Source organism: Amia ocellicauda, chromosome 7, assembly GCF_036373705.1.
Source record: "Amia ocellicauda isolate fAmiCal2 chromosome 7, fAmiCal2.hap1, whole genome shotgun sequence".
NCBI classification, from domain to species: domain Eukaryota; kingdom Metazoa; phylum Chordata; class Actinopteri; order Amiiformes; family Amiidae; genus Amia; species Amia ocellicauda.
The window spans coordinates 46,224,522-46,250,074 of record NC_089856.1 but is presented as its reverse complement, the minus strand read 5'-3'; the positions used below and the strand labels follow the sequence as shown (position 1 = coordinate 46,250,074).

The 25,553-nt window shown below is 43.4% G+C and overlaps 1 protein-coding gene across 2 annotated transcripts; it reads left to right on the top strand.

Annotated features, from left to right (window-relative positions):
- Nucleotides 1-5,412: 5,412 nt before the first annotated feature.
- Nucleotides 5,413-11,832, top strand: LOC136753644 (serine/threonine-protein kinase SBK1). 2 transcript variants are annotated; one of them, XM_066709927.1, is made up of 4 exons: nucleotides 5,413-5,637; nucleotides 7,938-8,106; nucleotides 8,709-8,911; nucleotides 9,465-11,832. In XM_066709927.1, exons 2-4 carry the CDS (start codon nucleotides 7,944-7,946, stop codon nucleotides 10,134-10,136), a joined length of 1,038 nt encoding a protein of 345 aa, XP_066566024.1. In that variant the 5' UTR covers nucleotides 5,413-5,637; nucleotides 7,938-7,943; the 3' UTR covers nucleotides 10,137-11,832. The 2 variants fall into 2 exon arrangements, with proteins under 2 accessions (XP_066566024.1, XP_066566025.1); XM_066709928.1 differs by lacking the exon at nucleotides 5,413-5,637 and having other exon boundaries at nucleotides 7,721-8,106.
- The last annotated feature ends 13,721 nt before the right edge of the window (nucleotides 11,833-25,553 follow it).

Sequence of the window (25,553 nt, the reverse complement as noted above, 5' to 3'; positions counted from 1 at the left end):
CAAAGTGTCATCTTTTCCAGCAGCCCCTCATAGGCCTGGCTGAGAGGGCCTCACAGCGGAGGCAGAAGTAAAGCCCTTCTAACTTGTTTGATGGTTATCTAAGTCAGTGCCCACTTCCACAATTATTATGACTGAAACTTAGGAATTAAAACTGATAATTGAACTAATATCTATATCTATATCTATATATATAAAAGACATTTTCTTTTGTTCCCCTTTCTGTCCCTGATTGAAGTGGTATTGTACTGATATTTCAATCAAATTCCTGCACCACTTAAAGCACAGTCTAAGAGATCTAAAAGTATAAGACCAACATGTCACTTAAAACAGGACATCTGGCACAATGAAACTCGCATGTAAAACAAAGATTTTTTTTAACTCACTTTGCTTCTCTTTGTGAAATGTAGAAAGACTCATGGAGTGGAGCAGGAAAGCAAAGATGTCATCTTCATTATTGAAACCTGCATTTCATTAACCAGACACCTTTCGACATCAGCATTCCCTTGCCAATATTTAGCCCTTGACATGATGGGTGGAAAAGGAAAATGCTGTGCATGTGACGAACATCGGTGCTTTGTTTTCTTTGCGCGCCCTGCCATGGCGGAGGCTAGTGTGTGAAATGGGAGAGCAGAGATGTGGGTCACATGAAAAGAGATCCTGAGAATCAGGTTGTGATCCCAGCGACATTAAGAAGGCAGCTCAGGGGTTGTGTGGGTCTCCAGCTCCGATGCCGACACCTGAACGAGAGACTCAGCACATGCTGTTCCACTCAGGGCTTCATTGCCCTGTAAGGGGGGCCTAGCGATACACAGGAACACAAACACAAAGTGAAAAAATAAATCGGATAGCAGATGTTCAAAGACATTTATCTTCTGGATTTAACAGGCGGTGGCTGGGTGATAGTGATAGGCCCTGTTTTGCACTAGTAAGGCCAAGCGTTTATGCCTGTGCCAGGCCTTTCAGGAGATGGGGGGCGTCTGAGTGGTCATAGACCAGAGTGGGGGGGCTGAGCAAAAACAGGACTCATTTTTATTCTCACTTTTTACCATTACGAATCGCAAAACACAGCGATCCCATCTGCGTATGGGAACGGCATCCACGGAATGCACCCCAGGACGTGATAATTTGAAATGTGTGTGGCGCAGGACCTCCTGACTACCCATTCATCACCAGGACAGATCCCGCTTGTGCCGGGAGACAGAGGGCGTCCGGCACGGCGGTCTGAAACCATATCTCACGGCCTGTCCACACCCATTCCATCTACACCCCCTTGAAACTGTGCTGCGGCGGTGTCGGAGACTTGCTTTAATCGGCCTTTCCATACTGAGCAATAGAGAAAAAACACTTTCTTGCTTCGGCCCCTCGTTCAGGTTTCACGGGCCTTGCTGAAAGTCTGCTAGCTGCCGTGCTCGAATCTGGAAAAGTCTATTCTGTTTGATTTATGTTTCAATGTGATCCAAAGAGTTGGAAAACCAAGGGGAGTGACACCTGCCGTAGAGAATCACTGTCTGGGTCTTTTAATCTCTGATTCACAGTTCTGTGCTCACCGAGGAAGCCAGCACACGCAGGTTGTAGTGTGAGGTTGTAGTTTGGTTGTTTTTCGGTTTTGACAAATACATTTAGCTTAAAATTAACCTTTTATTCTCCGCACTTTGTTATTTGTGAATAATGTTTCTCTGGAATGAAAAAAAAGGTTTTGAAAGTACCGACAACTTCCCTTTCATTTACAACAGTTGCCACAACAAACTGTTATGAATTCAATTCATTGCAACGTTGCCACAATGTTATTTTATTAGCTGGAAAGAGATGAGGGTCCTGAAATAGTTTAGCATGAATCTGTGTTTGTTTGTTAATGCTCTGTTTCACGTTGTGTCGCTAATTCTGTAATTCTCAGTATTTGGTGAACACTGAGGTCTGAATGATGAACTCTTAATAAATACCTAATATACTGTGTAACTAGACTGGAAACTAACAACTGGAAAAGAAAAGCCATGTCAGTAATCTCTTCGTGCTTACAGATGCAGTGATAAAAAAGGATCGTTCAAAATCTGTGAGTAAAAACTTTTTTTGTAATTATTTTGCTTAACCACGGCACGGCACAGACTGCAATTAGGCAGATTCTCAAACAACACAGCGCTGTGCAAAGCGTCTCCTCTTGCTTGTGAACCAACAGCAGCATATTGTAAATTTGCTCGGGATATTTATATCTGTAGAAGAGCTGGCATTTCTACAAAACCGTTGCTGGCTATGAACATCTTGTTGTGGCTCCACTTTGTAAATCATACCCTAATTGAGACGGTATCATCGCACTGGCTCTCGGTCTGCCCTGCTCTGTAATTCCAGTCCTGTCAATCTGGTCGAATCGGCACGGTGGGAGGGGGGGGGACGCGGTTTCACAGTCCTCCCGGGAGGGACGATTGAAATATGGAAGCGCAGAATCTACCTCACCCTTGGGGATTCATTCAGCACTTCAAGCACCATACCAGCAGCACAGCTCAACCCATTACAAATGTCTAATTGCTCTCTGACAATACCGGGCAGGCAGCACTGAGTGAATCGCGTCCCTGTGCTGCGCTGTTGTGCTTGTGTGTGTCAGTTGTAGCGCACATACTGAATTACCGGCTGACTGAAGCCTGACCCTCGGCTGGAGAGCACAAGGGATCTGTGCATTTCTTACTAGGGCAGGCATAAGACAGGGAGAAAGCTGCCCTCTAGCAGTTGTATCGGAGCATCACACGCCAAATCCTTTTATCACTGCGCTTGATCACATCCCAAAAGGGCAGATTTCTGAGGAAGCCCAACAAAACCAACTTCCCAAACTCTTCCCCCATACAGACACACAAAAAAGGAGCTAGATATTCCACTGTTTAATTAGCAATCATTTCCTGGGTGTGTGTTCAGTCGTGTTCAAGCGTAGACTTATCAGAAACTGCACTCTTTAGTTCCTATATATATTCTTCGATCTTTGAGGCAGAATTTAGGTCAAATTGCAATGTTCTTCAAAGGTTTGTGAGATGGTGTCCACCTCAATACATCCAGCTTCTAAGCATCCAATCCACCTCACCTGTCCCCGATCTGCTCCGACCTGAGAAGGTGACAGTTCTGAGGTGGTTAAGAACTTAATGAACAGGTGAATCTGAACTGAATTAAAGGGGTGGGGGGTGATCGGTACAGGAGTGATGAGAAGGTCTCACATCGAGGAATAAGAGTGAAAACAAGCATTGCAATGACCTAAATACACACAGGACAGCTGGAGTGTGATTGACAGTAATGCGCTGGTTTCCATGCATAAGGCTGAAAGGACAACATGCTGGGAGGACACAGAGCAGATGGTGATCTACTCCAGTCTGGAGCTGGGGGCTCACAGGGAGAGGGAGCGGATGCATGCTGGGATGCAAGAGGAAGCGTGCGTGTACTCGACTGTGAAAGTCAAGTGAGAGCTGGCCGCCTCACAGAAAACTGCTGTGAACATGGGAAACATACCACGTGCATCTCAGAGTCTCTGTTGGTGCCGGTCACAGTGCAATTTCATTCGGAGCTCATAGGACCCTCTGTCCTGTTCACAGACTATAGAAGACATCTCTAGGTATTAAATACTGATCACGATGTTAGGATCAGCAAGAAGGAGAGGGAGACTACGGTCTATTCTTGCGCTTGTGGCAACAGAAGCCAGACCCTCAAGCCACAGTTCCTGGCTTCATCTCTTTAGCTGTGTAATGAGAGTTGCAATATGAATTAACTTGGCAATCAATAACCAGGATGCAGACACAAAATTATACAACATTGATTATTCTAATTGATTATTGTAATATATATATATATATATATATATATATATATATATATATATATATATATATATATATATATATTTATTATTTTCTTAATCTATTTGACATCGCTGCAAGTGAGCAACCCCACCATAAATACATACTCTAGAATGAGTGTGAGGAACCCCCCCCATCCTAGTCTGTGGAGGCATATCCGAGGCAGTGAGACAGGGAAGGACACTATCTCTCCAGCCCTCACAGCTCCGCTTATCAGCGCCCGCCAGTCGGCCCTGCTCTGGAGGGAACTGGACTCGATAATTAGGTGAGAGGGCACTGAGACCACCCCCACCCCCGACACCGGTTCGGGCCTGTTCTCACAAAGCACAGTCTGAAGGCCAGGGACTGTACTAGGCTGGGATTGCACAGAAGGGAACAGGGGTCTACAATGTCTGGATCATGCTGTACCAGATCAAAGGTTTTCAGGGGGAATGTTTTTATACTGTAATCTTGTATGGATTTGTATGTGTATTTTAAGCCCCCACGATTGTTGACAATTGTTTTGAATGTTTTATTATGTGTTTGATTTTGAGAAAGGGTTTGGCAAACGCTTGTAATGTCAATGGTGGGGTGAAATAAAGGTTCTGGTGCAAACTCTTGTGATAATGTACTTTTTAAGCTGGTAAATTGATAAGATTGAGCGATATACCGTGCGCTGCCCGTCTGGGATTCAATTCAGTATGTGAACATCAGGTTTTTTTAGGGGGTTGGTGGGTGAGGGGGCCTGTGCAGACTTATAGAAACTTGGGTCTGCTAACAGCTGTCCCCAAAATGAATCATCGCATTCAAGTGCTCGGCCGCGAGCTTTTCTACTTGCCTAACGGCAGAATTCATGACTGATTGTTCGGAGTCACTGATGCTCCCTGTGAAATGCGCCCCAAAGCACGTGTGTGTGTAACAGAAAGCACATTTGCTGCGGTATGTGATTACCCGGGAGTGAGTGAGTGTAATCTGATGTAAGTGTACTTCTGCAAAGGAAGATCTCTACCATGTGTTAGGTCCATTTTGCACGCGGATCGAGCCCAGACGTTGCCGATTGAAACGTCTGCCAAAAACCTCCACTGCTTCTTGTCTCACCCCGCAACAATTAATTATCGCCGATGTCAGATTGTTGATGTCGTACAGCTTTCCTTGAGAATGGCCAAAAAGTACTGATGATGACACAGAAGTGCTTTGCAGCTCGATTTTTAAAACTGCAGAGTGGTTAATTTTGGCCTCACTGACTCTCACACCACAGAGTTTGGGCCGCCCTACTGTCAAAGCCAGGGTGATTGGCACAACCTGTCCCAAAGGTGTCAAACGAGGTTACAGTTGACATGGAAATCGACGCACGGCCAGGCTCCAGGCTTGCGTTAGGCTTCCCACACTTGCCACACATTGCAGATTAAAATCGGCGTTTCCCGAGTACGTGTTCGTATGGGTCGAGCCAGGCAGCACGTCGATGTGTGTGTAACTGAAGGCATGTTTATCTAGTCGCAGTATGTGCTGCATGGAGCGACTACGGTGGGGGGGTGTGGTGGTGGGCTGGGGGGCTTGCTCTTCTTTCCGCGTGGGAGTGAGTGTGTGTGTTTGTGTCTGGGTTTCCATGTGTGCGGGCGGTTTGTTGTGGTAGAAATGTGTAAGGGTTTAATCTTCCCCGGGCAGTTAAGGTGCTCCTTCCATATAAAGCAGTCTCTGCGCCCTTTGCTCGGGCAGTGTCTAATCAGCTGTTGAGCAAACTCTCGCCTCGGAGCCATCAGCAGCACTGGGACGCGGGTGAGACGCAGACAGCACAGCCAGATTAGTCCCAGCACAGCCGGAGGAGAGCAAGGTAAGATCAGGAGGCACACCGACACAGCGTGCACGTCTTATCGAGAGGAATCGGGGGACAGAGACACGTGCAGACAGGTTGGGGTCACCCCAGTTCAGATACCAGCTCATACAATGCATCTGCCATTTTACACTTCTTTAACAGAATGAGACTTTGATATTTCTCAACTCGATGGACTGACAGCTCGTTTGTATGCGTGTCAAGGCTGTATGTCACATGTGCACACAGGCTTTTAGCGGTTCTGTGTTTTTCACATTTCGGAAGAAATTGTTTTGTTCTTTTAAGGCATAGCTAGGGAGGGGGGAACTGTGTTGAGGTTAACTGTGATTTTCAGAAAGGCGCTGTCTGCAGCGTTGTTTCCAAAATCCCATTCAACGGATATAAAGTGTATCCACTTGAAAACACACCTTGAAAAATATGAGTTCAGCTACATAAATAAATAAATAAATAAATAAATATAGATGAGAGGATTGTAATGCACTTTTAGTGAATGAGTGGCAAAGACTTCTGGGAAAAAGAGGAAACAGTTTGATATTTATGAATTAATATTAAGGAAATGTATAAATTATGGATTTGTAATATATGTTATACAGAAACAAACTTGTTGAGGAACATGGTGCTAACAACTCTGTACAAATACTTTACATATAAAAATATAGTATAACATTAATTGTAAAAACACATTTATTTTAGTTCTTAGTAAAACCATAATTGCCTGTATCTTACAGAATGAATAATCTGAGGAGAGTTATGATCTCTTTTATTTTTATATACCTAAGATAATTTGGGACAAATGTAAAATATTGCAAGTTAATTTATTAATGTTATACCTCCAATAAAATGGTTCAAGCAAGTTTTGTTAAGGTGTTATATAGAGAAGACCATATGTATAAGAGAAATGTGAATAGAAATGAATGCCTATTGAACATATGATTATTTGTGAAAAACACAAAACAGCATCATGGGATTCTTTAAGAAGTGAAAATAAAAATGTGTCATACGTTATAGCTGGCTAATTTTAAAGTGATTGAAATGTAAAACTGTATAAAAGTATTATTATTATTATTATTATTATTATTATTATTATTATAGATTTCCTAGCTATTGCCCTTACCCAGGGTGATTTACAGTTGTTACAAAATATACACATTTCAAGACACAAAATATAGCAATAAAATACAACACACAATTCTTATTCCCAATTCAGTACATGGCATTTGAAATATACAGAATTAAACTATGTTGAATAAAATCAAACGAGATCTGTCATATAAATCAAGCTAAGACTTTAAAATGAATCACTGACCGGGGCTGGGTACAATCCATTAAATTTCCTGAAGGAGACGCTCCCAATATTATCTCACGAAATCTCCGTGTAATTTCATTTATTATCGGGTGCAACATAGTTATGGTTAATTTATGAAGTGTTAAGTAGCATTTCATTACTTTATTACACAGAATATCTGCTCTAAAAACAGTCTATAAACTGTTTCCGCTACTTTTATTCCTGCAATAACGGCGGCGAAGAGAATAAAAAAGGGAAAAGAAAATCTTTTCACATCGTTCGTATAATTATAGTCTTTAACGTCAATCCTTGAATCACTAATTTAATAACATGAAAAAAAATCTTCATATCTGTTATAATCTGGTTTTGTAATTAAAACGAAATTATTTTAGCAGATTTTAATTTCTACCAACTAAAATACAGAAAATGCCGAATCAGTTGAGGTTTCCACAGTGATACCAATTTCACAGACAGAACTGATCTAATCTCTTTTCCGTTTCATGTTTATAATATTGTGGGCACGGATGACGTGGGGAAATTCACGAAAATATCATCTTTAATCAGATCCAAAATTATCAGAACACGCCGTGACCTGCTATTCACTCACCTACGAACACAAACCTGTAAATTCCTCGGCTGCGGATTCATTGAATTGAATTGAATTGAATTGAATTGAATTGAATTGAATTACGGGAAAGGCATTTCGAACCACACACACCGTTCGAATTCCAGCGGGGTCGGAGGTCATCGCCACATTCGGACGTGAAATGTGTTTGGACTACAGCGCACACCGGGCTGCTGTCTTTCGTGAAGACCAACCCCAAAGTCCTGACACACTCCCTTGCTCCTGGGCATCTTACCATCAACGACCGATCATTTCTGCACGGCTGTCAAGTGGCGCTGAAATCAAATTGACAACGAGAGAAGTGTTAAGACTGTGTCGCTAGAGAGAGACTACTGGCATCCCTCTCTAACCGCAGTGTGTCTGTGTGTGGGGGTCCTGTGTCTGTCTCAGGGGGCTATGAACGCGCTGGGGATGGCGAACGGCGACCTGATCGAGGAGCTGATGGAGCTGACGGCGCAGAGCCTGAGCTGCCTGGAGATCACAGAGCACTTCGACATCATCAAGGAGATCGGCCGGGGCAAGTACGGCAAGGTGCTGCTGGTCACCCACCGCTGCAGGGGTACGTGTGCCCACCGCGCCCGGGCCGTCCGTGCAGGGGCAGCTGTCATCGTGTGAACTGGACCGAGAGAGAGAGTGGGGGAAGAGAGAGGAGAGAGAACGAAAGATAGGGTGCCATAGAGAGAGGAGGAGAAAGAGAGAGAGAAGGGGAGGGGGAGAGAGAGAAAGGAGGAGGGGAGGAATTATTATTATTATCATTACCGTTAGTAATGTTTTAAAACAACACAATCTAAATCACAATCACGACGTCCCACCGGATACCAAGAGCCGTGGTGGGAGGGGGGTGGGGGGCACGATTACGGTTTCTCAATTGGGGGGGGCAGAATCGTCAGCGGGTATTAATGCAAAGGTCCCTGCCGAGGGTTGGGGTGGGGTGTGGGGGGATACTTACTTGATGGGCTTTCTTAACTCTCACTCCAATCCAATATATTTTAGTAACGGGCAGCAGAACGCAGCAAGAAAACAGTTTGGAAAGAAAGTTCTCTGAGCTACTCACCCGGAAAGCAGGGTGTGATTGTCTGGTACCATCAGCGTGTGGCAGTGCTCCTGCGTTCAGTGCGTGTGAGGATGACGTGCATCTCCTCTGCCGTTGATGCCCTGCAGGGACCCCCATGGCGCTGAAGGTCATGCCCAAGGCGTCCACCAAGCTGCAGGGCTTCCTGCGCGAGTACTGCATCTCGCTGCACCTGTCCTGCCACCCCTGCATCGTGGGGCTCTTCGGCATCGCCTTCCAGTCCCAGGAGCACTACGGCTTCGCGCAGGAGCTGGTCATCGGGCAAGACCTGTTCGCCGTCATTCAGCCCAAGGTAAGCGTCGGCGTCTCTGTCCCAGCAGGGTGCGGCGCTCCCTCTCTTGGTCTTCTTCCTCCTGGTCACAACTGGCGGCCTGAGGAGGGCAAACATGGCTCCGGTGTGGGCTGCACGACTTGAGTTCAGTTGTTTTGGTTCAGTGTTTAAGACACTGACACTGACACTGCCATTTTGAAAGTACTACAACTGTTACTTTTACTACTACTTCTACTACTACCACTAACCTAATAATAAAAAATAGCCAGCTTCCATTGGTTGTAAAACTCAGATATATGTACATGAGTTCTGTGGGAAAGCTCACCTATTCTCTCCTCTCTCTCTCTCTCTCCCTCTCTTTCTTCTAAACCAGTCATGTCCATAATAAAGCACTTTGGACTGAATTGAGAGGGAGAGAGACAGAGAGATCAGACAGAGAGACATTTTGATTGGACAAGTGCAAATCACAAGGACAGAAAGGGCATGAGGCTGTATTAAAGAGGTCTGATTCTCCCCTCTTTCTCTATCTCTATCTCTCTCTCTCTCTCTCTGTCTGTCTGTCTCTCCCTGGCAGGTGGGGATCCCGGAGTCCTCAGTGAAGCGCTGTGCCGAGCAGGTGGCCAGTGCCCTGGAGTTCATCCACGGCCGTGGGCTGGTGCACCGTGACATCAAGCCCGAGAACATCCTGCTGCTGGACCGCCAGTGCCAGCGGGTGAAGCTGGCCGACTTCGGGCTGGCGCAGAAGAGGGGCGCGGTCATCCGCCTCATCTCCGGCACGCTGCCCTACATGGCGCCCGAGCTGTGCGCGGTGGCGGGGGGTGACAGCGGGAGCGAGGGACCCAGGGCCGGCGTCCCCCTGAGGGTGGAGCCCAGCCTGGACACCTGGGCATTCGGCGTGGTGCTGTTCTGCATCCTCACTGGCTACTTCCCCTGGGAGCGCTGCACCCCGCTGGACGACTTCTTCCAGGAGTTTGCGGAGTGGAGCGGCGGCAGGGGGGGTGAGGTGCCATCCCAGTGGAAGCGCTTCAGCCCCCCCGCGCTGGCCATGTTCCGCAGGCTGCTGGCACCGGACCCCTGGGAGCGCTGCCGCGTGGGGGAGGTGCGGTCCTACATGGACCAGGCCTGGGTGAGGGCAGCGGACGGGCGAGGGAAGGGGCAGAAGGAGGAAGACAGCGGGGAGCTTCGGGCCAACCCCACCCTGAGTGTGCGCAGGAGTAGCAGCCTTGTGCCGCCAGAGGAGGAGTGAGAGTGAGAGTGACAGCGGGCGACCGGACGTGCAGTGATGACGTCAGGACGTGCAGTGATGATGTCACACCTCTCCTCCAGTCCCTTTGTCTGATGCTCCACGGGTGCATGCATGCCTTAAAGTTAAAGGTAACCCAAAAACTCTGAGCACCTGAGGTCAGGCAAAGGGCTTATTTTAGAAACCAAATGTGTATTTTAATATGCAGCACTGAGGAGGTCAAAGGGAGGTGAATTAATCAACAGGATGCCCTTGGCGCTCTGTGGGATGGTGCTCTGCTTAAACACATATACCAAGGGCTGTATACAGGTCCCACATGCACACAAGTGTGATGACAAGATTTTACTTTGTTTTCCAGTAATTTACAATCAGCTTTCCCTGTGTCCCATTGGATTCTTTAGAGTTAGGTCTCAACAAGTATTTCTCAGATGAAAGATACATACATTAACATACGCTGTATACAGAGAACATATACCTCTATACACCTACATATGTGTAAAGCCACAGATGACAAAACCATTTGGACAGTTTTCTAATACCTCATCCTGAAGCTATGGTGTTTTTGGTGCTCTCCGATACAACCCTGCAAAGGACTATGTTGTGCAGAAAAAGGATAGTTAGAGACGGGGGGGATAGAGGAAATCTATTAACTTTATTTTGTATATTGATCATATGGGGGGAACACATTGATTGTTTAAAGCACTGCAAGACTGGGCTGCCTCCTCATCACAAAAGTGAGGAAAACAATTTTTAAAAACCAAAAGCGAATACTAGAGACATTCTCTATTCATGCACATTAATGAAATAATCTAAATTAATCCATTGAAGTGAATTAAAATGACGCCATCCATCCTTCTCAATGTTTTCTTGCAGTCTTATTTACACAAAGTAAAGGACTTACACCCCCTTCAGACCAGGCTGAACGGATCACTACGTCATTCTCGTGGCTGCGAAATCAGCTTTCTTTGTTTTGCTTGGCTTTTGCTTTTACAACCCCCAGCAAGCGAAAGTGGCATAAGCCCCTGTGGTCAGGGCTTCGCGAACATAAGCCCCAGCCTCGCAATTAGTGCTTCCACATGTCTTTCAGTGTTACAACAAAACCTCGTCGCTGTTATGTTACACTTAGGAGGATTAACTCGTCAATTTCGTAAAGCCAACAGGTGCTTACACTATTTTATAACCACAGTATAAATAGCAGATGGGGGTATTTAAAACACCGTGTGGGCAGACTGCTGAAAACACATCCACAGAAGAGGAACCCATTGTTTTCCACATTGTATTTCGGATGGTGTATATTATATAACCACATTGCACTGTAAATTACTTATTGATGAATGCATTTCATGCATCGGCCGTTTGCATAATATACAGTGTGTTACAAGTAGCATTACATGAACAGATTGATGTTGCTGTTAATGCTGTGTTAAGGTGCTAGGTATAAAAAAAGACTTCATGAATGTAATTTGTATCGACTGACTTAAAGTGTTGAATGGCTTTCCAATAATCTATTTGTCTTCGGTGTGGAAAACTGGCTGCTCACTTGGGTTGGACAAATGCATTGAGTGGCTCCTTATTCAATTCTGTATAGTGCATATAATATATCATTATAAGCTGTATTTACTGTCTTTATGTTATCTTTTTCTATGCGTGTGTTCTTAAAGATTCTGTGACTTATTAAAGATGACTTTATTACGTGTTATTGCGGCTGGAATTAGTTTTTATTAATAACCGCTTGTCTGTAATTAGTGGAGGGGGAACCAATACAAATAATTAAAAAGTAAATATTCTACCCAACAAACTGCAACAGGTGAGATTATTATATAATCACATGCAGCTACAACTACACCCTCCATACGAAATAATCCCCCCAAACTCTCCAGCTTTAGGCTGAGCGATGTAAAAAAAATAAAACATCCACTAAAGGCTAATATTACTTAATAACACATAATTATCTCCAACCCCCCCCCCCAAATGCATGTGCTCTCTGACATGACCTTGCATGATCCGCAGGGATTGGGTTGCGGTGTGGCGGTGTTGACAGCGGCCTGTGAAATACGAGGATTGTCCCGCCGTTAGCGTTTGGTGCGGCTGCGGCCTGCGGGTCCCGAACACACAAATAAATAAATAAATAAAAATGTCGACACCCCATTGCTTCCCCTCGCTCTCCAGTGGGCCCAAAGGGGGGCTCAGATTTCCCTTGTCCAAGCCTCTCGATTACGACACTGATTTATGGTGTCGCTCTCTCTCTCTCTCTCTCTCTCTCTCGCTCCCTCTCTCTCTTCCTCTCTTCTCTTGCACAGTCCCCTGCTGTGCATTAGCTGATGGCATCTGCTGCAGTTGGTCTTTTGGTGATAGAAGACCCACATTTGTTTGTTTAGGAACAGTAAGTGCAAGTAATTGGGGGGGTAGGGCAGCACTGGCTGTGCTGGACCGAAGCCAAGGCTTTTTCACACTCCTGCTGCACTACATCTTTTAGGTAAAATGCAAAGCCATCTTTCAACAAAGGCTAAGATCTCTCTCTCTCTCCCAGCCTGTGCATTTTGCATACTCTCCCTTGCAAACCCTGTGGATGAACCAGCGGAAGAGAGTGGGCATGGGGAACTACTCAAGCGGCTGGGCTGGTAGAAGTTAGGCCGAAATCTGTCGCTAGAAAGAAAGACCCTGTGAACAATATTGTTCGCTCGACTTCAATGCTGCCTGTTCCAGGAATCTGATGTCAGCGAAACAAGATGGAGACGGGCGTCTGGAGAGCCAGGGCCTGTGGCTCTGCTGTTAAAATCAGGGTGCAAATTTATTTAATCCATTCACTGGGCCAAGAGCTTTAGGGGCAGCTGACAGTGACATCCATGCCAGATATTGAGTTTCCAGAGTGAAGAGGAGGAATGAATTTGACATGGCGTCTTAAAATGCTCATAGCAATTAACATAAATAACAAATACAATAAAACAGACTTAAAGTCAAAATTAAATGGCTTTGTTTGAATCCCCTACTATGCCCCTTGTGGACTAGTAAATTCCATCTCCCATGCTGACCCCCCCAGTCCCTTCAGTGCATCACTGCATATTATCCACTAATAAAGGCTTCATGACATTTGACGTTTATTAAAACGATCAGTCTCAACAAAGAGAAAACAAGTATAGGGCACAATACCAAGCATAAGACGGAGCAGACACAAATATAGGAGTGCTTGCTAGATTAGTGTTAGAAAGCTGAAACTTAGCTACACCTCAGTTATGTATATGGGTAATGCAGGTGAAGTGGGTTTTTACTTTGCCTGTGGATGTGAAAGACATCTGTGGGGTGATTTCTGTCAATGCTCTGACCTTCTGGTGTTTGTCACCATTGGTCACATATCACTGTTTTCATTCTTGTAGCTGGCTGCTTTTATGAGGGCAAATATATTAATAATGGTAGTTGCTGCATTTCAGGCCATTTGAGTTCCTTGAATTGCAATATTTATTAATGTAGTGAGTACAGTAGGCCCTTGGGGTAAAGCATTAACGTTTTGGTTGATGGGTCTCACCCGGCTGACTCACAAGCACTTTCTAATACCATTAACCTCAAGGGGTAGTTGCAGAAACATATTAACTTACAGCATAGTACTGTACTGCCCGGACAGGTCAATGCAGGGTCTGGGCCTCTCTCTCTCTCTCTCTCTCTCTCTCTCTCTCCCCCTCTCCTTCTCCCTCTCTCTCGGCACACAGAGTCAGGGCCCTCCTCGGCTGATCTAAGCAAAACTCAAGTGTTCACCTGTTCTCCACTTCTCCTAATGGTTGCCCCCAAAAAACGGCCGCACTTGACACAGTAAAAATATAACCCGAGCGCATGCCTACCTCGGTGCAGGGGGCTCACTGCGCCAAGTGCAGCGTCCTTTCTGGAAGTGTTCGAGTTACACCCGAGCCGAGCCCCCCGCAGCCCCACTGCTCCACGCTATGGGAGACAGATGGGGAGACAGAGGAACAAAAACAAAATGGCCACTCCACTGTAAACAGCAAACATATCTTGTTTCCCCCCTATCAATCACACGCTTAACTTGACTTGGCGGGGTGTATTCAAAACACATGCCTCACGTTCCTGAGCAGAGCCGTGTACAGGGAGTAAGGGGGGGGAGTCACACTCCTCTGTCTGCAGGAAGGAGAAAGGCTTTGAGATCAAGGCGAGTTCAGGTCTAAATATTCCCCCCCCCCCCCAGAATTAGTCTGAATTTTTCTTTTCAATCCAGGTCTGTATTTCAAAGGGAACAAAGGCCAAATTACAGACCCCTTCGCTGTGAAATCCTAGGCTTTACATGTTCTGATCAGGAGATAAGTGATCTTGTTCTGTATTGAGGGTGAACTGTGGGCACTCTGCCGGCTCACTAAGTGGGCTCGATGGGCAGATGGCCCAAAATGAAACGTGGCTCTGTGGCTTCAGATAACTTAATATGAAACACTTTTTTTCCCCCTTTGCAGCACACTACAATAAAGTAACTCCAGAACACAGATCTGAATGCAAACACCTCAGCTATGGAGAAGCATTCCCTCCCTTCACAATGGGTTGTGAGATAAGCATAGTCAACAGGTCTGGACTGCATTCGGCTGGCAGAGGATCAGTGCCTTCTACAGTAGCACTCCTGTCAGACCAGCGCTGGACAATCACTGGGCCAGTCACTACTTCAGAACTGTTATAGTCATTCCCAGAAAGCAGACAACATGCTTCCTTTAAGAAACATACAAAAGAACATGCGGTCGATGCCTTTCATGATTTTGAAGACTTGGATCAAGTCCCCATGTAGTCTCCTCTGTTCCAGGGTGAAAAGGTTCAGGTCCTCAGTCTCTCAGTAGGACATTCCCTTCAGACCTGGAATAAGTCTGGTTGCTCTCCTCTGAACTGCCTCTAGAGCAGCGATATCTTTCTTGAAGTGTGGAGCCCAGAACTGTCCACAGTATCCAGATGAGCTCTAACTAGTGCATTGTACAGTCTGAACATCACTGCCCTTGTTCTCAATTCTACACTTTTGACAATATACCCTAACATCCTGTTTGCCTTTTTTATTGCTTCCCTACATTGTTTGGATGGGGAGAGTGAGGAGTCTACATAGACTCCTAGGTCTTTCTCATGCGTTACTTCTTCCAGTTCAGTTCCTCCCATAGTATCATTATAGTGGACATTATTGTTACCTGCATGTAATACCTTGCACTTGTCCACATTTCATCTGCCAGGTGTCGGCCCACAACTGAATATTATCTAAGTCCCTTTGAATAGCCTGTGCTGCCGAGATTGTATCTGCTGAGCCACCTATTTTAGAATCATCTGCAAATTTGACAAGTTTGCTAACTATCCCAGAGTCCAGATCATTAATATAGATTAGAAAAAGCAAAGGCCCTAATACTGATCCCTGTGGAACTCCACTAACAACCTCATTCCAGTTAGAAGCAACTCCTCTAATCGACACCCTCTGCTTCCTATACATCAACCAGTTCATAATCCATCTACTTACATTACCCTGAATGCCTACAGCTTCCAATTTGAGGACCAGTCTTTGGTGTGGAACCTTATCAAAAGCTTTCTGCAAATGTACCAACAGTATATAGTAGCAATGCAGAGAAGGGGTTTCTGAGTAAGTGTAGCATGCAGTGGCTCATAGAGGAGCCGACGCGCACTCCTCCGCGCATTTCAAAAATATGTTGTGTGTATCTGTGGTCCTGAGCATCAAACAAATGCTGATTGGTTGAGCAGGGAGATTCTGACAGCCATGGCCAATCGCTCAGCTGTGCTTATTGGCGAGTGCTGGGTCGACTGGTGTACAATGTATGGCTAAAGGCGCTGCAGCAGATCAGAAAAACAATGTGGTGATATACGAAAGTATTTAAAATGCATCTCCTCATCCATGAAATGCATTTGTCGCAGTAACAGACTGTACTCTCCCTCATCTGGCCTGATCTGGCAGAAATCTCACAGCACTATGGGGTGCTGTTTATGTCATACATAATTTTGTGCACATAATGAGAACTTTTACTTCCATATTTGCACATAGAAATGTCTAGGACATGCACTGATGACATTGCTGAGTGAGTTGAAAGGCACAACGGACACACACGGCAGACTCAGACCATTGACCTGTAAATCGCTTCTTGTCCTCCAACATGGCGATGACGGGGAAGATATGAAAACTCGGCTGCTGTGCACGGAATACAGTATTGTTGTCCCTGCATATTGTACCGGTCATCGTTGTCAGGAGATCATGGACTAACACAGCGGTGATAGATTTGAAACTTCAGAATGGGCTAAGAAACACAAAACACTGGCTGAACATATTGCTTGTCAATGTAAAAACTGACATATCCTTCTCATTGTTATGAAAATACGTATCATTTGGAGTAGGATACTTTTAGACTTTTGTCAGGGATCCTTGTGTAATAGGATGAAGGAAATCCATCTTTAAAGTAGGCAACTGTAGCATTTTGTATACTACAAGCTGCAATGGCCTCAGTAGGCTATTTACTGTCTATAAGTATAGCCTACATCTCAGTGACTCTCCTCTCGCCTGAATTCCAGTTAATTGTCACGTCATTATTCAAATATCGATTTCAGAAGTGGGCGTGGTTAATAATTCAGGGACCTCCCACCAGTATTATTAGCCAAGCCACTATTGCCTCTGACTCTATCTCTGTCATTTGAAAAGATCAAATCAGTGCATTCGCTTTCTCTGGATGGTGTCCTGATGAATTGAGTGAGAAAGCAGTCGTTTAACAAGAGGCAACTGATCAAATACATGTTCTAGTAAAAAACATGAAAGGTAAATAATCAAATGTAAAATAAGGGGGACAGATTTGATAAAAACAATGAGAGGTCAATCTAAAAAGATGAAGAACAACAAAACCAACCAATCAGGCAGACAGATTAATAAAATACATCACCAAAGTCACTGGTCTTTTATCAGACAGAAACTCAAGAGCCTATCTGGTCACTGGGATCACTAGCAGCGTACAAAACAGGACACAAAATGGCGTCATGCTGTTGTGATTGTCCTGCACTGAAATTAAACCTTGCCACGAAACTCCAAAGCTCATACAGGGCCCAGCATTTACAGAGATCAACAATATCATCGCAGAACAGATTGGACGTGCGGCCAAACGGATCGGGCACATTTGGTGAGAACATCTGCCCAGGGACCATATCCTATTAATACAGGTTCCCTGCAATGGAAAATCACCAGGGCTGAGCCCACTAACAGCCGAGGCCCTCTCATTACAGCACTCAAAAGCATTCCTGTGATGTAAGGAAATGTTACAGTTGGGCATAGCGACACTTGGCGCAAAATGCTCTGACAACGCAGGCAGGAATGCACACATGGATCCAAACTGAAAACACAAGACACTGGGAAGCATTCTCACGATTGTCACATATGTCTGTGACGGGCGCATAACTATAGGTTTTGGTAATTCATAAGCAACAATTTAGGTATGCCCTGTGCGTCTCTCTGCTCGTTCTCCCACACGAAGCAGTAGCACTCACTCTAACCTCTAACCGATCTCTGCCCGAGAAAACATCAGGAGGTTTAATATATATATATATATATATATATATATATATATATATATACATCAAATGAACAGACTACTGAATAATATATGAGTAACTGAAGCCAAGGCAAGTGTTTAATGAGGATACAGAGGTGTTTACAGGAATGGATAATGTTTCTAATCCCTGCAATTGTACGTTTCTTTTTTTTTTTAAAGAACAGATCACCAGTTTAATATGCAGGTAACACTTTACAATAACTGATTCATAATCAATAAATCCCACAGGAAAACATGAACGCCTCATGCACTGCCACTGAGTTCTGAGGTTGATCACATGTATATAAGCCCTAACCTAGTCACTAACCCTGACCTTGTTATACATGTGATTAACAGAAGAACACAGAAGAAGCGTGTATGGTATTCATTTATTATTCCTGTGGTAAATAAAGAAATGCACACATACATAAATACATTAAAAAACTGAAACCATAGCATGCCAGTTTACAATACATCCAAATCGTATTATTACACTTTGTTTACTAACCATCTTGAGGATAACTTAATTTGCTCTTGTTAATTCTTTATTAATTTATACTTGAAATAACTGTTCTGCTTCTGTACTATTGGGAGTTATGCCTGCTGGGACACCACTGCAGTATGGCTGTGATTGTTATTATTTGTGTGTTTATTCGATCTACCTCTTAACAGAATATTGCACTGTTTTTTTCTGCTTGATTTTAGTTTAATTAGGGCGTGCATTATTGATTTATGTATTATGTTTTGTGAAATGTGTCTATTTTGTGACTATCAGAAGGTGACCTTGTTAAATATGTAAAACATAACTAGGAAGGAAGCAGTGATAGGCACCTTAAAAGAAACATTTTCATTACTTTTGAACAAACGATTAAACAGAAATGAGTGTTAGATAGTGGAGACATTTCATAGGGTCACTGATTCCCATGCAAGAAAAACATGTTGTTGTCTATGTGTGTGTGTGTGTGTGTGTGTGTGTGTGTTTTAAAGGCATACAATTTTGTTTTGCTATATATCAATTCATTCAAAACAGTTCTGTCTGAATGTTGAAAAATTACGCTATTCTGAGAAATCTGGTGGAGGTGAAGAGAGCATGATAAGGGTAAAGGAACCCCACATTCACTAGGAGCAGCTCCAGGGGCCACAACAATCCCTGGCACTACGCTAAGTGCAGTAGGAGGAGAGCGCAGACGGGGGATTCCAGAGCTGGGACATGAGATGCTCAGCTGGCTACCCGGCCTGCCAAGGAAGAGGTTCTCGCTCATTCTCAATGGGCGGGTTATTTCTGATCCCCGGGCCCTGTCGTTTAAAGCTTTTTATCACCTCCTAATGACCAGCCCGTCCCCCCTGGACGCCAGGTTGCCACGGATGGTGTCCGCGATGTCCGGGCCAGAGCAAATTAGCCCCGCTGGGTACAGCCGGGCTCTGTGATCCGAGTTAAGCCTCCGCTCACAGCCTGGCAGCCCCCCAGCTCTACACCGAGCGACACAGTCAAAGAGACGAGAGCCCGTAACACAGAGGGTAAAACAGAATAACAAAACAAAACAAAAAACTGCACACACAAAGTCAGAAAGTTATTTAGCGTTATTTAGCAGTTATTTAGCGCCCCACGCTTGTTAAGTTATCAAGCTGGTGGGGAGTGACTGCTTAATTACACTGAGTTTCCAGAAACTGCTGCCATCGATGATGTATTTATTTGGTCCCATCTGTGGGTTTCTGTCACTGAGCTGCACAGAACAGAGAACAGCTGGAGTTGCTGTTATTACAATATTATTATTACAACGACCCGAAGGACCGGTTCTCTGTATGATCACTGTGAGCTTGTGTGCTGTTTGTCTGAGCCAACTTTTGCAAAGGGTGTTATACTAAATATAAATTGATTGATAGTTATTGTTGTGTTTTCTTCATTTTATTATTCTTATGGATGAATGGATGGATTATTATTCTATGCAGTAAAGTTGATAACAATAATAACTATTATGAATTAATTAATTTATCAGGCAACTTACATCTCACCACCAAAATGAATCTACTGAAACAAAAAAACACCAGTCAGAGAATATTATTTCCTAGTGGTTGGTTTAGCAAACCCCAAACCCCAACTGTGACTCTCTTTTAATACAATTTTATTATAGAAATTGTACATAATTATATAAGATGCTTATACAATGATAATTTTATAATTTTGTATACATTATTTTTATACTGGTAAAAAGTGCACTTCAATTCTTAACAAAGTTAAAACAATCTGTATAGATTTTTTGAAGGCGATACTTATGAAAAATGTAAAAGCATGTCATTAAAAATAGACACAAATACTCACAACTAATAAACAAATACATCCACAAATAAACAAAGCACGGCAACTGTTTAATAAGGTCGAAGAGGTGTCGACAGCAGCGAGAAAGAAGAGTCGATCTCTATGTGCAACACGATACGGAACAATAGAGCGAACCTGTCTCCAGCTCCCACACAGAGCCGCCCCCTTTCAAACGCCGGCCAGAGGGTCTCACTGGGGACCCCCAGCATCCTGACTATCTTTCCTTCCCACCGCAATGACCCACTTCCAGACGGCACTGAATTTACTGGAAAATGGAAACCTATAGAGTTAGGATGCAACCGTTCGGCTCCTGTCTGCTGTCATGTGATAAAAGACTGTCTTTCTCTCTATTTATTTATTTCCTACAGATTTTAGAGTGCTAGTTTTGCGTGTTATTTTTACATTTCACTTTCTTTGCACATATTCAACTGAGTTACTTGACGGTGAGATTAATCACTATGACTTCATACGTGTCCACAGAATGTGCTTGTTGTGAGATTTCTTCTACAGAAGCTTTCAAACAAATGTGTTCTTGTAAAAACTGACCTGTATTGATTAACTGCTGTGAAGTACAACATGTTCATTTTGATCATGGGTGCTTAACAATCTTTCAAATGTACACAAACCACACAAAAATTTAACTTAATTTTAAACCACTCTTGCTGTACAGAAGTAATTTGATTCACACACACACACAGACACACACACACACACACACACACACACAGACACACACACACAGACACACACAAACACTCAAACACACACACACACAGACACACACACACACAGACACACACACACACACACACACAAACACTCAAACACACACACACACACACACACACACACACACAGACACACACAAACACTCAAACACACACACAAACACTCAAACACACACACACACACACACACACACACACACACACACACACACACACAGACACACACAAACACTCAAACACACACACACACACACAGACACACACAAACACTCAAACACACACACACACACAAACACTCAAACACACACACACACACACACACACACACACACACAGACACACACAAACACTCAAACACACACACACACACACACGCACACAGACACACACACACACACACGCACACGCACACACACACAGACACACACAAACACTCAAACACACACACACACACACGCACACAGACACACACACACACAGAGACACACACACACACACGCACACGCACACACACACACATATCCACTGTTGTGATGTACCAGAACAGCCCCTGAGTGAAAATCAGGCTATGCAATACGATGTGGATATTTTATGGAAATGGCTTCTTATGCTGTATATCAAACTATAAACATATACCAAATACAGTTTGATGTACAACACCGAAGCACTTCCCAAACTCTGCATCAGCCCCGGGTTCGGCTCCTGTGAGATGAAAAGCCGCGGTCCTGTGGGTAATAGAGGGAGGTCCAGAGCAGAGAGAGACACACTTTCAAGCAGCGATGGGCTTAAGTCGGTTCTTACAGAGTGTTTTTTCACATATAAAAAATATATCAAGAAATATCTGATATCAAAGAAAAAATACAATAATTTTTCAAAGCACGTGTACCTCGGCCACAAACTGCACTGAGGAACCCAGAGACCAGCGAGAGCACAGAAGAGACCTGCCATGCGGTCACATTCAAACCTGTTTATTTAAAACATTGTTCAGACTGAACTGTGAGTCACAGGGTTGTACAAGACGCATACAAAGTGCCTAGGTTACATTCCCAGCACAGGCTAGGGTACACATTGCGTTCAGCACTCACTTCACACCCCCACAGTGAGCTGACTGCCACAGCCGACAACTGTCATCAACATTGACAAAACACAAAGCATGAAAAGGACAAGTTTCTACACATCAGTACAAAACGGCATTCTCTAAGTGACAACATCGAAAAACGATACCAGGAAACTGTACACTATGTTTCAAACAGGTTTTAATGCTTATTCAACTGCCAGTAATACAAATTTTAGAATATATATTTAGCAAAATTACTGTGAATAAGAAAGCTGTTTTAAGATACGTATTTAATATGAAATTGTATATGGAAGTATGGCTTTTGCTTTCAAATTATTTATACCAGACTTCAAAGGACAAACAAAGAGAATTCAGTTTTACCAAGCAATTCAGAGTTTAGTTTCAATTAATACCTTTTTTCTTCTTCTGCTTTGTTTGAATTCAGTAGATTAGGGTTTGACATTCTCGAAATGCAGCCTGTCCTCCCCTGAGTAGTTTCATTTTAGAATAATAATAAAAGAAAGTTTGATACACTATTGATAAAACAATTTAATACTGTGTAGTTCACAAACAAACACTACCTGAGATGGCGAGGGCATCTGGATATCCTTTGTTGTTGAATTTATTTATGTATCCTATTGCTCTGTTATCTCGCTGATTCTACAAACTTAAACAGCTTTGACAAACACTTCTGAAAGCCTGATGAGAGGAGGACAGGAGGAATACAATGACATTAATTAATTAATCACTTTCATGATTGTACACATTGTACTATTCATAAATATAACTATACATCACTCTTAAAATGTCTTCCAAATAGCAACAATTAATTCACATTGTGAACATATTTCACATGCATTTATTTTAAAACTAATACATTCAATTTGTTTTGCACATTGAGAGTTCTATGAATGTTTGCATCTACACACCTGTTTGTGGGATGTGTGAGACTTTGCTTTAAAGGATGAACTAAAAATAGTTTAAGATAAAATATATTCCAAAAGGAAAGGATTGAAACAACAGAGCAATAGAAACAATATTACAGCTATCTCATTTTAATAAAAGCTGCACCTCACTAGTCCAGTCCCCAGCCCACTGTGTGTCTTTTTGCAGAAACGTGCAGAATTAAATATTTATCAACAGATTAAGTGCAAAGACAAATTATTTCAACAAAACAGTTCTTTAAATCACGCAAAAGTAACTGCTCTTATTTTGTACGTCAGCTGATATTTCCAACTGACTGGTTTGCGACTCTTAAACACGCGCAATCCTTTAGTACAGCTGAAGAGTAAAATTAAGTAAAATGTTAAGTTTAAGTAGAGAAATTTGAGAAAATTTTAAACCAAAATTCAGTAACAAAATACAACATTCATAATTAAAATAAGTATTTTAAACATACTGAGGTGAGCTCCAAGAGCCTGGAAGCTTTAAAAAGTCTTACAAATCCAGTTTACATTCAGCAGAAAAATCCCATCGCAGATCAAATCCAATTCAGACCGTCTCCTCTAATGTACTTTACTGGAAAATAAACAAGAAATAAGATTTAAATGAATTAGCCTACGTGTGGACAATTAATAACAAGATAACTGTATTGGCCAATCTATCTTGAAAACATACATGCAAACACACACGCTCGGCTATCGGATCAGATGTTGCTCTCAGGAGATGGTACTGATCCGGATTGAGCATTAGGAGAACACTTCCCTACTGCCCATATTATTAAAACAAATAGTCCAAATTAACACTAAATAGCTTGTTATTTTATGTTAGCAAAAAATATATAATTGCTTCAGCTGCTAAAAGTAACTTATTTTATGTTAGCAGATTTTTTTTTTATATTCATTTAGAATGCTTAGGTTGCAAAATATGCAAGCGCATTGGTTTTACTTGTTAGAATAATCTGTAGTGAGATAAAGACTCTTTTCGATGTTCTAAAGGACTCATTTAATATATAATTAAGTCTGGACTTGCGTGCTAGTGACCCCTGTGGCGGCTGAAAGTTGATCCTGTGCAAATGGCTGTGTAGACAAGACAACACTGATCCTGATAACATGCATTTGATTCACATCACAAATGGCAGTGTCAACGCACCTACTGCCATGTCTGATCCAGATTAATGCACCCAGCTTTGCGTTTCCACTTTCAAAACCATTTTTGCTTTACCGTGTTATAGAGGTGTAGATCATAACACAGGATATTTTCAGAAAACTTGGTGACCTACAGTGAGAGAAAAAAGTATTTGATCCCCTGCTGATTTTGTATGTTTGCCCACTGACAAAGAAATGATCAGTCTATAATTTTAATGGTAGGTGTATTTTAACAGTGAGAGACAGAATAACAACAAAAAAATCCAGAAAAACACATTTCAAAAAAGATTTGCATGTTAATGAGGGAAATAAGTATTTGACCCCTTCGACTTAGTACTTGGTGGCAAAACCCTTGTTGGCAATCACAGAGGTCAGACGTTTCTTGTAGTTGGCCACCAGGTTTGCACACATCTCAGGAGGGATTTTATCCCACTTCTCTTTGCAGATCCTCTCCAAGTCATTAAGGTTTTGAGGCTGACGTTTGGCCACTCGAACCTTCAGCTCCCTCCACAGATTTTCTATGGGATTAAGGTCTGGAGACTGGCTAGGCCACTCCAGGACCTTAATGTGCTTCTTCTTGAGCCACTCCTTTGTTGCCTTGGCTGTGTGTTTTGGGTCATTGTCATGCTGGAATACCCCTCCACGACCCATTTTCAATGCCCTGGCTGAGGGAAGGAGGTTCTCACCCAAGATTTGACGGTACATGACCCCGTCCATCGTCCCTTCGATGCGGTGCAGTTGTCCTGTCCCCTTAGCAGAAAAACACCCCCAAAGCATAATGTTTCCACCTCCATGTTTGACGGTGGGGATGGTGTTCTTGGGGTCATTCCTCCTCCTCCAAACACGGCGAGTTGAGTTGATGCCAAAGAGCTCGATTTTGGTCTCATCTGACCACAACACTTTCACCCAGTTCTCCTCTGAATCATTCAGATGTTCATTGGCAAACTTCAGACGGGCCTGTACATGTGCTTTCTTGAGCAGGGGGACCTTGCGGGCGCTGCAGGATTTCAGTCCTTCACGGCGTAGTGTGTTACCAATTGTTTTCTTGGTGACTATGGTCCCAGCTGCCTTGAGATCATTAACAAGATCCTCCCGTGTAGTTCTGGGCTGATTCCTCACCGTTCTCGTGATCATTGAAACTCCACGAGGTGAGATCTTGCATGGAGCCCCAGACCGAGGGAGACTGACAGTTATTTTGTGTTTCTTCAATTTGCCAATAATCACACCAACTGTTGTCACCTTCTCACCAAGCTGCTTGGCGATGGTCTTGTAGCCCATTCCAGCCTTGTGTAGGTCTACAATCTTGTCCCTGATATCCTTGGACAGCTCTTTGGTCTTGGCCATGGTGGAGAGTTTGGAATCTGATTGATTGATTGCTTTTGTGGACAGGTGTCTTTTATACAGGTAACGAGCTGAGATTAGGAGAGTCCCTTTAAGAGTGCTCCTAATCTCAGCTCGTTACCTGTATAAAAGACATGTGGGAGCCAGAAATCTTGCTGATTGATAGGGGATCAAATACTTATTTCCCTCATTAACATGCAAATCAATTTATAACTTTTTTGATTTTTTTTTGTTGTTATTCTGTCTCACACTGTTAAAATACACCTACCATTAAAATTATAGACTGATCATTTATTTGTCAGTGGGACAAAATCAGCAGTGGATCAAATACTTTTTTCCCTCACTGTAT

Coding starts and splice junctions, on each gene's coding strand:
- LOC136753644 (XM_066709927.1), top strand. CDS start 7,944: ATGAACGCGCTGGGGATGGCGAACGGCGACCTGATCGAGGAGCTGATG. Junction 8,107..8,708: donor GGTCACCCACCGCTGCAGGG/GTACGTGTGCCC, acceptor GATGCCCTGCAG/GGACCCCCATGGCGCTGAAG. Junction 8,912..9,464: donor TCGCCGTCATTCAGCCCAAG/GTAAGCGTCGGC, acceptor TCTCCCTGGCAG/GTGGGGATCCCGGAGTCCTC.